We start from the raw sequence: 13,703 nt of genomic DNA on the forward strand, positions 1-13,703 counted from the left end.
CTAGCCAGATATCTGTGTGTGAATGGCCTTCATTCAGTTATAAGCTAAGCCATGCATTTCTAACATTAGAAATGTGAAATACAGTTCAGGTCTCAGCTTAGTCTATGCTATTCTTTCCAACATCCAATGCATTGCTGGACTAAGCACTTCTGAAGAAAAAAACAGTACACCATCTATCTGTTGTCCTGGATGTAAAGTCACTTGTAAATTTTATTTATAGAATGACACAGATGCTGTGGGGAAAAACTTGCTCTCTTTTCATTACAAAACAGGGGAGATGCTTGTTTGAAGCTGACATACTGGAACAACCAAAGATAGCTACGCTGGATGCGACAGAAGAATTAATTTGGAGCTCTGACATTAACTTGATGTAACCCGTGTTTTACTCAGTAGGAGTTTCCTGTACATGCATTCTGTTTTGACAGAGGAAAAAAAAAATTAGCTTGGGCATGACAAAGAAGGGTATGGTACCCCACAAAATAAGAAAATTGCCCTTATATTTTTGTGTAATAATTTTTCCAGTTTGTATGTCAGTAAATTATTCATATTTCTTGCAGCTAACAAGTTTATGTGGCTTTGAATTATTCTATGAAGAAAGTTACCTACAGCAGGCCAAAATATTCTTTGTGAGCATTTGCTGCTCGAGCAACTCATTTCCTTGAATTGCAGGCAAGCCTTGCTAATTCCTGCACATATGTGTGCTATTCAGACCTCGGACAGGGGAGACAAGTCCTCTTCAGTGCATGACTCAGCTGTGAGCTCCTCTGTTTGACTGTTCATCCTCTCTAGAGCAGGATTAATCAAGTGAGTCACCGTGTTCACTTGTGATTCTTCATCCTGAACTTATTTTTCCTGATAATTCTTTAGCCAAGGGCTGCCCTGAATTGTGCACATGAGAGACCTTTCCTCATCGAAAGTGATAAGCTGTGAAGATCAGGTTTTGCAGCAGCTAGAGTGACTGCCATTTCCCTCTGATGCCAGAGAGGCAGGGTAGTTACTCAGGATCATGAATTTGAAGACGTGAATCCTCAAGGTCTGTGTGTTAATAATTTCTGGTACTGATTTCAGTAGGGGTGAGGTTTAATTTTCTAAAATAAATATGCACATTAAAAAACACAGATGTTTTCTAAGAATACAACAATGGAAGTTTGGGGCTTTCTTATCAATACTTCATGAGCAGAAAGGAGAATTTAATCTGATGAAATAAATGACTTTGTATGATTTATGAACACCTTTTCAAAGCCCACTGTTGACTGGATTCCAGGGGCCTTGTTTTATTCATATTTCATGGATAACATACCTCAGCTGTGTTTGGGAACAATTAAAAATGTGCCTTCCACCTGCATGGATCTGCTGTGTTGTTCATGTCTCCCTTTCTAAGCTTTTCATAGAATCATGGAATCATTTAAGCTGAAAAAGTCCTTTAAGATCATTGAGTCCTACTGTTAACCCAGCTCTGCCAGGTCCACCTAGCCTTGTAGATGTGGCACTAAGGGGCATGGTTTAGTAACCATGCCCCTTAGTGCCACATCTACATGGCTTCATATGTCTCCAGGGCAACCCTATCAATGAAAGAGCTTTTCCTAATATCCAATCTAAACCTCTCCTGGAACAAATTAAAGCCATTTCCTCTTGTTCTGTCACTTGAGAGAAGAGACTGGCCCTCACCCTGACACCTTTTTCAGGTAGTTGTAGAGAGTGGTGAGACCTCTCATGAGCCTCCTTTTCTCCAGGCTAAACACCTTCAGCTTGCTCAGCCACTCCTCACAAGACTTGTGGTCCAGACACTTCACCAGAGCCATTGTCCTTCTACAGACCTGCTCCACACCTCAGTGTCCTTCTTGTAGTGAGAGACCCAAAACTAAACACAGAATTTGAGATGCAACCAGCTTCTTGAACTTGGAGTAGCTCAAATAATTTGGGGCAACCTGAAGATGTATTTCTGGACCTTTTTTTCTGCTTCCTCTTCTGTGTTTTACTCTCACTGGGAATCCTCTCTGCAGGGCAGTGTCAGCTCTCCCCATTTAGAAGCTAAATAGGCATTTTTTTTCTCTTGGTGATTTCTTTGTGTATGGAGGGAACAAAGCAAGATGTGGTCTCTTACTTGATTTGTATCTATGCCATGTTTGCAGCTTGCCAAATGTTATGGAGCTTTGGCCACCTTCTCAGTATTAGAGGAGAGAGGCTCTTACTGCATATTAACTTAGGGATATTAAGCTGAATTATCTGCAACTGCCAAGACAGTGGCGCTCATCCAAAGTTTTTAGTTTGCCATCTCAGGGGACAGTCAGGACTTGTAGTGACAGTTTGTTTTTGCTTACTACCAGACAATCTTAATGGCTTCAGCTGCCAGTACTTCTGTACATTTGTACTTTTAACTATCTGAATAATCCAATTAATTTCACTAGCATGCCTAAAACAGAGCCTGTGCTTAGTTTTTCAGAAGGAGTAATGTCAAAAGCCTTTACTGATGCTGTCTTCTCCAAAATGTATCTCTTTCAGTATGTCTTAGTTGCCCCCTTATTTTCCAACAGTCCCTCAGCTTTGTTATCCACGGATCTCCTCAAAATGACTGGTGGCAGATACATGCAAATAGAGCATTTAATTTCCTTGCAATGTCTTTATCCCCTTTAATTGTTCCCACTGCACCCTGGTACTCCACTGAGCCTTCTGGTTCTCTCACAGCCTGCTTACACCTCTTATAATTAAGTAATTTCTTCTTATTTATTTTCATGTTATGCCTTTGGCTAATCTCCCCACCAAATCCCTCAGCTAAACCATCTTCATTTTTGTGTTACATTATTGTTCCTTACCACTAGCTTATGTTGGGCTAACTTCCCATTTTCCAAGGGGTATTTGAAGAGTCTCTTTTGTGGTACCTTTCTATTCAGCCAAGGCAGATAGGTACACTCTCTCCCTCCTCCTTTTTCTCTTTCTGGGGCTTGTGCAAATCTTTTGTAACTCATTAGTGGCTCACTTCAGTAGGCGTCATGCTGAATCCTTACAGGACCTTATAGATTTCCCTTTGTGTAGTTGTCATTTATTTCACTTTTTTTTCTGTGTGAGAGGGTTAAACTGGTGAGGAGGGGCATTGGAGAAGGGGAAGGGAACATTAAGCAACGGAACAAAAGTGATGGACTAGTAAAAAGTGGTTCTGTGTTCATGCATAGAGAATTATTTGGATGCAAATCAGTCACACAGCTGAATGATTTGTCTTAAAGCCCCAAGACTCAAGAGCAGAGGGCTTGAGACTCAAGTGGCACTCTGTCTGATTTCTATCCAGGCTCTGCATTCATGGAACAGTGTGTCTGCAAACAACCCACCTGGAGGACTTGTGTGCTGCTTTTATGTCTCCCTGTACTCATCAGAAAAACGTCTTTGTGCTCACTCTGAGTTATTTCCTATATTGCAAATACATAGAGAGAGGAGGGATGTACTCAGGGACAGCCAGATTAGTTGCAAACTAAGAAAATTGAGTGCCATATCTCCCAGGTAAATAATTTCTACTGAAAGTACAGGAAAGTACAGGTGAGTAATTGTTTGATAAATTGGCAATTTATGTAGACACTCAAACAAAAGACACTCAAAGAAAAAGACTGGAATTCCTCAGCACAAAGTCCAAGGGGAAGATTTTGCACTGAAATATTTCCATTGTCATTTAGAATTTGAGTGCATTACAGAAGAGATGGCAAATTCAGAAAGTCATTTTGTGTCTGTAGCTCAGCTCTCTCAGTCTCTTATCAGTCCCTCCAGCACTGGTGGGCCACAGGTGTGAGCTCCAGGTGTTCTTCTGGGTTTTCAGTCCAGGGCAGGTTTGAACAGTTCCAAGAAAAAGAAAAGCCACAGTCTAGGGAACTTCATTGCCTCAGCTAACTAAAAACTAACTAAAAAAGAAAAGTAGAGCTCTGTCCCGCTGTCCATCCATGCTGCAGACAACACAGTCCAGAAGCAGGAATGTGGAAGAGTGAGTGCAGTTTCTGAAAACAAACTCCATGCTTCTTTTCCCCCACTTTGCTTTCTTAACCAGTCTTAATGGCACACAACTTAATATCTAGCATAAACAGAAGAGATGACTGGGGATATAAGCATCATAAAGTCACCCTAGAGCAGGGTATATTTGTTTTTTTCCACCAAATGTGGTCATCTGATGCTGCTGCTTGAAAGTCATCACCATTTCAGTTAAGCAGTATGTAGTATATCACAGTTTTTCAAAATAAATTTAGACTTAAAATACATGCCAATTGCCAATCCAATCAGTATGCCTTCACCTGATATTGCTAAGGAAATACTCCTCCTTTTAGCTGTTTAGTAGAGCTTCCCCAATAGGTTTGAAAAGGTCAAGGTTGTCTTGTAACTGTAAATGAGGGAGGGTGACTTGGTATGCAGCAAGAACAATATTATGTGTCTTTAAGCTCAATAAGCTCAATTTATTGCCCCAATAATTATACTAAAAGAAACTTCTAACTTTTGCAGAAAGGCAGAGTGCAGAAGCAGCTTTTACAAGGGATCAGGTCTTTATAGAAGGAATGTACATGTCCACTCAAAAGCTATTGAGAGAAAAGAGAAAGAATCAGAGAACAATTCACCATTTACTTTTAATAGAAATTTAACTTGTGTTGATGCCATTCAGGGGTAGAGGCCAATGGTAGAGAAATTTGTTTTGACTGCACATACATTTGTTTCTCTCAGGCAGAATTTGAAACGATGCTCTTGAAGGTTTGAGGGGATTTGTTTTAAATTGATGAAAACAGCAGAAAAGAAATAAATTAAAATCTCCATGGGAGAAGATGGTATGAACCTTCCCTGTAAAAGACCTCAGGTCTCATGAAAACTTGAGAATAATGCTAAGGTAAAACAGATTGCACTAGCAGTATATCACAATTTCATTTTACACAAGGTTATGCTGCACTTTGTGAAGCTTTCCTTACTTGTTACTCTCTAATGGAATGTATTGTTTGTAAATAATCTTAATGAGAAGGACAGATGAGGAGAGTACCTAATTCAGCTTGCTGGGGTATAAGTATGGACTAGTCATTAAAGTGTCCAAGTCTTGCTTTTGTGAAATGGAAGTAGTGAGGAAATGGAAGTAGTGAGAAAATGGAAGGGGTGAGCAGCCCAGGCTTCCCAGAGCAGACTTTCACATTAAAGAAAACATTTCAGCACTTTCTTCTCTTTTACTTGTTAAATGCTTCAGGCCCTCCAAGGTTTTTAATTATTCTCCCAGAGCTGAGGGAAGCCTTGTGGCCAGCCTACTGTAGCTGATAATTAATAAAGAGCTCTCATTTTGAGCATACGTAGCCATTTTTCATGTTGCATTTGGTTTGCAAAAATAAGGTAACTGTCAAACTGTATTGTGTAAAGCCTTGGATCATTCCTTATACTCAAGCAGGAAGGCACAGAACCTAGTTGTATGATACCTTTTATATTAGTATTGTACTGATTTATTTCCTTTTCTGAAAATAAAGGAAACAAAAAACTGGTAAGAAGAAAGGGAACAAACTGGTAAAGTATATCCAAACAAGCAAGGATTTAAATTGATAGCTTGAATTTATTTCATTTTATCACAGAAAAATAGTTTCCCAATGTAGCTTAGCTAAAATCTATTGAAAGGACTACTAGTAAAATTGAGGAGATCTCATGCACTGTTTATTTTAACCATCAGTGAGCAGGATTTATCACAGCAAGCAGTTTTGGAGCAGGAACTCTTTAAAGACACCTCTGAAACTACTCTTTTTCAGGATTCTACCAGAATAAATCCCTATCCTTCACTCATGCCCCACCCATAACAAAACTGAGAATCTTGAGGTTTGAAGACAACTGCAACCATTGATTTTTTCCCCCTGCTTTTGCTTTAGGAACTCCTTCATAGATATCCTTCGGGCTATTCTGCTTTCCTTGGAAGTGCTCATTGAAGATCAGGAGCTTCAGATAAATGGCTTCATTCTAATTATAGATTGGAGTAACTTCTCCTTCAAGCAAGCCTCCAAGCTTACACCATCTATCCTCAAACTGGCCATTGAAGGGTTACAGGTAGGTGGAGGGTAACACATGTACCTGCAACTTTTATTGCTGCAGACAGTGATTTTTGCTTCATCAGGCCCTGGGCAAAGTGAAGGGGGGAGAAAATAATCCAGAATGCTTTAATGTTCCATCCACTTGCTGCATAGATCGATTTTCAGACATCTCATTTTGTCTGTCTTTCATTTTTATTTCAGTTGTAAATCAATGTAGCCAGGACGTGTGTTACTTACCACAGCATTAAGAAGGAGAGTTAGAGATTTGAGGTTTAATCCATGAGAGAATTCAAGGGGATTAGAATCCAGCAGTGTCTGCTTTCTGGAGTGTGCAGTCCACATGCAAGCACATGTGTGTGCAGAGGGGGGGTAACAGGAGATGAGAGCAGCTCCCTCAGCAGATGGAAGAGAGCTGCTGTGCTCATGAGGATGTGTTTGAATAGGACAGAAATGAGGAAGAGGGAGGACAGGCTCCCTGTTGTGGCCTCATTCTGACTGCCTTCATTTGTCACACAGGATCCTGTTGCTTTATGGTTCAGATTCTTGAGGGGCTGCACTTCCACTTGGTGCTTGCAGATAAATAGGAGCAAGCTAAAACCGTGTGCTGTCACGGGGTTGGGTAGGAGGTGAGGACAAGGCAGCTGGGGACTGATGGGACAGCCTGAGGATGGGACAACCTGAGGATGGGGCAACCTGATGATGAGGATAACCTATGGTGGTCAGAGAGGACTTCAGCCCCTTCCACTAAAGTCCGAGCCCATCTCTGGTGTTAGACCTGATAAGGACTTTTTACATAACCTTACTATTTGAGGGCATTTGATAGAATCCAAGGGCTATTTAAGTTGGAAGGAGAGCTGGAGATCACTTTGTCTGACTCCCTGCTCAAAGCAGGGATGACTTCAATCTTATACCATCTTGCTTAAGGACCATGCTTTCATGCTGCTACATATATAAAAGGAGAGATAAGTAATTGGTTTTTTCTTGCTGAGTACTTACCAGATATCCTGTTGTCATAAAAACCTCAAGAAAAATTCTCTCTGGTGTGTGCATTTTTATTTTAACTTACATTCCAGAAGGAACAATTTGTTCAACTATTTTTTTGACTAGCAAATTATCTACAACTAGATCATGATTGTGTCTGCTTTGTTTTATTATTCACAAATTAGGTAGAAAAATCTGCCAGCAGTTTTAAGCCTGTGTTCCCCTTTGTGAGGAATTTTCATCTATTCTAACAAATTAGAAAGTCAAGCTGTGCAATTAGTCCTTAGCTCAATACCTTATCTTCTCCTGCAGATACAGTATCCTGCAGATACTATCACTTCATACAGAACATTCTGTGCTTCAAAAAAACTTCTAGTCAGAAGGAAGATAAAGCCAAGTGACATTCATAAGTAAATCAAATTCTAGCAAAGCATCCTTGTGCATGTCCAAATTTAGCTTTTCCATCTATTCAGTACGAAGCCAATCCAGCCTTCATCCCATCCAATTTCTGGCCATGGCACCGCCAGGTTTTGTGCTTCCAGTTTGTTTGCATTTGTCAGCAGCAATACTAGAAGTACTGAAGCCTGGAAGTACTAAAGTTGATCTTATAATTCTGTCATTAGCCTGACATCCTGTGCTGTGCAATTGAAGGAGGCTGCCTTGCTTGAGTATGCAAGTGCATTTTGTTTCCTATTTGAAGCTGAGTTACTGTAGTCTTCTCCAAGATTAGTAAAAATATGGCTCTCTCTGAAAGTACAAATTGGGATAACATGTCCTATACTTAGCTAACCACTGGCTTTGTGAGTAGTAGGAGTAGTAGGAGTTGTGAATGCTGCATTCTTTTTACCAGTTTTAGAAGCAAGACATTCATGCTTATAAAGCACATATTTAGCATACAATGATATTGGGGGCTTTTTAATTTGGGAGGGTTTTTGGCTCTCACCATTGTTGTTGAAGTCCCCTCATTGAGACTTTGTTCTATTATTATTGTAGAAGAACTAGTGCCATCCTAGTGTAAAATTTGTGTGAAATGTAGTTGAAATGCAGAAGATACCTACATACTTTAGAAAAAGAGTCACTGCATTGGAGGTCACTGAAAATAAAAACGTCATGATCCCATGAGATGATGATGTCCAGAAATAAAAGCAGATTGTTTTAGTTTCTTGTTTTTTTCTCATAGCTAAGGCGCTGTACAAGTACAAATCCTCAGACAGGCAGATTACGTGGCTATCTCAGTCCTGCTTTCTATGAAGAGATTTTGGGTTATATTAAGTCCTGTCTAAGTCTAAGTGGATGGAAAGAAAATAATTCTCTCTTACAATTTCTCCTGGAGCTGAACCCATATGTTGCTATTTGTGCCAGGAACTTTCAGCCTCTCCCTATGTAATGCCAATTTTAATGCCATAGAGGAACAATTTTCCTATAGTTTTTAAAACTGTCATTCATTGTTTCAGACCATCATATTCTGACATATCAAATTACTTTAAAAATGGTATTTAATAATTTGTGCATTTGAGTTTTTTCTTACATTCAAGTTGCTTTCAGCTAATTAATCTTTTCGCAATTCCATGTTTTTGCATTTGCCTTCAATTAATTTTTTTCTCAAATTACTGCTACAATGCATTACAACTAAAGTGCAGACAAGTATTACAAGTATTACACAGGTGCATATATTAATTCATCTTGAGTAGTAAAACAAACACTAGTAAAATCTAATGCACTTGGCTGCAGAAATGAATATTATTCAGGCTGCTCAGTTTCAAACACTGTAAAATCTGTAAATACTTAGAAAGATGAAGTAGGAGTTACATCACCACATTGCTGAATGCGCATTTTGCTCAATACTACTCCTTGTTCTGTATGGATTTCTCTATATTGCATCACACAAGAGAGTTCATTGTATCTCAGTTACTTACGTTATTTAATGACCTAAAAATGCCCTTATGCCTCCACTTCAAACAACAGTAGTTCAGATGTTAAATAAGTATTTTTATAGTATAGCAATTCTCATAATGTCACAGCAGTGTGGGGACAAATGTCGTTGTAGTGCCTAAGCCATCTCTGATTAACAAGCTCTGCTGTTTTAGCACAAGACAATTGTCACTGAATGCTTTGAGCTTATGCTGTACTCCTTCCTAGATCTTACAGATCTCTTGAATTTTAACACATAAAGGACAATATTTTCATGTGTATGGAAAGGTGGGGAAAGAGATGTGTCTAAAATACATCTATTTTGCCAATAACTTTCTGAGTTTTCACTTCTAATCTTCATTCTTTTAATATGAACAGCTTTCCTCCTTCACAGCATGTTTTTTCCTGTTTTCTTCATTTGTGAAGTCACAGTTCTTTGTGTGCCATGCTGACTTTATAATTATCTTATGATTGTAGACAAAATTTAATTGTGGCTTAAGTTAATCAAAGACTGATCTTCTGGCACTTTGCATAACAGAGAAGAAGCATCAGAGTCCAACAGCAAAGGTCAGAAACCCATGTTAAGGTAGTGATGCAGGTGAAGCATGTAAGAAATGGCCACTTCTCAGTACACAGGATGTTTGCTACTGACCACTGCATTCAGAGACCCCAATAATCCTGGAAAGCAAGGCTGAAGTGTTGCAGTGAACACAGCCTTCATGTCCAGTGAAACCATTTTTTACTGTAAGGCTGGGTGGTTTCTGCTCTGAGGATGCAGTTGGTTGGCCTCCAGACAGGACTTTTGATTTCATGGTCTACCAATGAGCATAAAGAAACTGTCTTTGTTCCTGCCTTATCCAACACCAGAGCTCTGTACTGCAGTTCACGTATGTGCATGCACAGAGCAATTTAGAGTTTCCCCCAGCCAGTACTCTGAATTAAAGTGCAATAACTTCTCAATAGCATCCAGAAATCTTCCAAAACCTTCAAAACAGCAGAATGTTTGACCTTGCCTGCTATTTCTTTGATGAAAGACAAGACAGAAGGCTATGGTCTAGCAAGACCCAGCTGGGTGGCTTATGACACAAATCAGCAAACTGGATTCAAAACTGACCTGAAGATCAGGTTTGCACTCCAGAGTACCTAATACTGCCTTACCTAACAGGTAACTTTCCCCAAGGCTGTCTCAAGGTAGTGAAACAAGAAATAGGATGAATGGTTATTTCCTGGCTGTATTCTTTCTTTCTCTGAGATTTGTGTCATACATAGGTGTCCTCAAATGTGATTGCAGTGACTCTTAAGAAATAAACCATATTCCTACTTTGTGACAATGATGAATCATTGCAGGAGTAGTCCTTAGGGTTCAACAGGGCTTTGATTGAAATTTCACAATCATTGCATTGAACAGCAGTAACAGGAGGGAACAGCTGAGATCTGTAAGCAGGAATTTGTCTCCTGAGTTTCATTGGCAATAACTTGACAGAAGATTTGACCAACAAAGGACATTAGGAGAACAATTAAATTTCTTTAATTTATCTTCACTTTATCATAATCCAGCCAAAATTTGAAGCTAGCATTTCTGTGAGGAGGGGAAAAGGAAAGGAAATCAATGATGCTTGGCTTTAGAACACTTTGATCAGATAGTGGTACAGATAAAAATCTTTGAAAAAAATCTTCAAAGAAGGGAAAATTGTATAAGATTCTCTTAGAAAATTGTCAAAGGTACATTTGCTAATGCTACAGAATAGCATTAATGTTTAGATGAAATCAGAAAATCAAGCTAACAGGTTTGTTTGGAGATTATTCCACTTCGAAATCTAGAATGAGATGCCAGTTTATGAAAAACTCAGCCTGTTAAGAACCATATGAAGCTTTTTGATATTTAACATAAGCAATAGATTTTAAAAGTATTATTTTTTATTTCCTCCTACTGTAATTTTGTAGGATCAAGAAACCTAATGTCAGTTCAATTATAGCAGCAAATTACATGTCTTTTGGCATAATCTTATACAACAAAATATTTTTCATTTTGTGCTTCAGAAGGAAGAACTATTATATAAAAATATGCTCAAAAGTGAAGAAGAATGTAGATCTTAAAGGAAAAAACACAGTCCAATATTATGCTGAAGGTATAATATTTTTGTATGGCTTTTTTTCCAAATCTTACTGAAAAATTTAAGTCTTTAGAGCTGATAAAAGTTTTCAAGTCAGAACCATTTTTTTTTCCTGGAAGTATACTGTATTTCAGAATAGCATTATTACAGTGGAACAGATTTCCAAAATTATCTGGAAGTATGTTTGTTTCAATAATTTTAATCTGGGAATCAAAATGCTTAATAATCTATTTCATTATGAGTGGTAAGAAGCATTTGATTTCTGCCTTAATTGTTAGTATTTCTTGCTTTTTGAAGATTGAATTCAAGTGGAGGCAATGGAACAGTATTTCAGAGCATCATGGCCTGGCTTAATGGGCATAATTTAATACTTATTATGGTCAAACTGGGCATCTGAACAGAATTGAGGCAGTCCTTGAGTGTTTGGAGAATTCACCAAGCCCTCTGCCCTGAAAAGTTGATGTCTCCTTCACCAGCCCAGACTGGGGTGGAGTCTCCAGACTGGAGCAAGGAACTCTTCTTTCCATGCTTCAACACCTTTGTACTCTGAAACCGAGGTAAATGTGATCTCTTTGTCTGAATAAGCACTTCCAGTAGAACTCTTAATGAGTCATGTGAAGGATGTAGGGTATAAGATGCCTGGCATACTGAGTATAAGATAAGACTCTTCTTTCCACAGAGTTTTTGAACATAATATTGCTGATACTTGAAAATTTAGAGTGAATGAGAATTCTCATTGTAAAAAGCTGATAAACACTCAGCCTTTCTGTAGAAATCTGTAGTGTAAGGTTAAGTCTGCCTGTGCTATAAATATCCTATGATGCTACTATGTCTCCACTGGTACTTATAACAGGTCATATTAATAGAAAGACAGAGCTTTATCATTGCCTGCTGAAGTCAGAACAGATAAAATCCTCGGTGACAGAAGCTATGCAGAGAAAACCATATACAGGCTCATGTATCCACTGGCTTGCACAGGGACAAGCCAAAAAAACCTTAGCACCTCATATAAAAGACCCTAAGTGTAGATTCAACAGTTTATCTCTTGGAGACTGACTGCAGATTCAAAAGTTGTTCATTCTATTGTTTGGCTTCTCCTCAGCTTTTCATGTAGACAAAAGTGAGCAGAGAGCTGAGGCCAGTTGCTGGAACAGTGTAACTGGCTGTGGTTCTGTGCACATCTGCAGAGAAACGATGATCTGTGGCAGCTGAGCATCTGTCTCTCTTTCCCTTCCCCTGTTAGAAAGAAACCTACCTAAAGGCAGACATTTTTTGCAAATTTATGTCCAGAATTTAAAGACTAGTAAAAAATTAGGGAAATACTTAGATTTTGGATTTTTGCAAAAGCCTTGTCGTTATCTTCCCCAGGATATGGAAATTGAAGAAAAGGGGATATCCTAGGCTGGGTCCTAACTGTACCTTTAGTAGTATCCTACCAGAGGACAAGTGATTTCCTCAGAATATAAAAGCAGGATGTTCCTGTGTTGTAATCACAAGTGTTCATGTGTCCAAAGGCATGTTGCAGCTTCCTAAAGAAGAGTGCCTGTTAGTAACTCCAGAAGATCTGCTAGGAACTCAAGCTTATTTCCATAGAGACAATATGAGCTATATAAACATGGGCTAAACTACAGAGGGGGCCTACAAGTCTGGTCTGTGAAGGAAATAGAGACCTCCTCCCAGTAAGAATAATTGAACTGTTCCTAAAATAAGACAACTTCAAATTCTAATGATCTTCAGCAACTGGAAAGTGCCTAAAGATCAGAATTTATTAGATGCTTTAAGATGCAATTGGATATTCTGTTTCCTAAACATATGTAGCAAAAAAACTTTCTTGGTTTCAAGTCCTCTATCCTCTACTCATGTGAGACATCAGACTGCATATATACACAAGTATTTGAATGAAATAATTTGCAATATGTACACATAAAAAGCATACCATTTATTTTTTTTCATTAAAGGCTGCCTCAAAAGTTCCCAAATCTGTTTACCTTGCTACCTTTTCCTTCAGTATTAGAATGTGCTTCACATAAGAGACCTGTGTTGGAACATGAAGCCACAGCTAATGATGAGCATTTAGTTTCCATTGAAAGAAGGTCAGTTTGAATCATTCCAGAAATGCTCATGCTATCTGTCTCCAGCAGCTGTTGTGATATGTAGAGTGAGTACTCTCTGAGCTGCCAGTGAGGGAGCCTTTGAAATTAAAGGAGATGAGAAGAGGGATTGACTCATTTTATATTAAAAAAAGGTAGATAAACAGACTTTGCTCTCTCCAAGAGAAGGCCTATGCTCATTGTGTGTCTATCATCTCTAGGGAGCTGACTGGAACAAGGAAAAAGCAAAGGATAGCAGGCTGCAGACTCACATTTTTCACTTGAAAACTGGAATTAACTGCTTAGTAGAATTGATCAGCCCTGCCATGTTTATCAGTTGGATGCTTTGGGGCTTTTGGCTCCAAGTAAAAGACAAGCTGCATATGTTAAATGGAAAGTCTTTTTTAATGTCAGTTATTACATTTTAATAAAGATCTCACCAAGTTGCTGATAAGCATTAGAAAGAAAGAAAATAGTCTTTCAGTCCCAGCAAGGAAATGTGAAAGTTCATTGCAGTAAGTCTGCCTTGAACAGAAAGTAGCTGTTTCTTAGTGGTAGACAGTAAAAAAGCAGCCTAGAGCTAACACCAGTCA

General features: G+C 38.8%; 1 protein-coding gene across 1 annotated transcript in view; it reads left to right on the plus strand.

Annotated features, from left to right (window-relative positions):
- The window catches only part of CLVS1 (clavesin 1), a 98,569-nt gene that overhangs the window by 27,697 nt on the left and 57,169 nt on the right, over window positions 1–13,703 (plus strand). The window contains exon 3 of the mRNA XM_036397622.2: window positions 5,856–6,030. Within this exon, the coding sequence (XP_036253515.1) occupies window positions 5,856–6,030 (175 nt within the window). The remainder of the gene's footprint in view (window positions 1–5,855; window positions 6,031–13,703) is intronic.

The sequence above is a fragment of the Molothrus ater genome, chromosome 1 (assembly GCF_012460135.2).
Source record: "Molothrus ater isolate BHLD 08-10-18 breed brown headed cowbird chromosome 1, BPBGC_Mater_1.1, whole genome shotgun sequence".
NCBI classification, from domain to species: Eukaryota; Metazoa; Chordata; class Aves; order Passeriformes; family Icteridae; genus Molothrus; species Molothrus ater.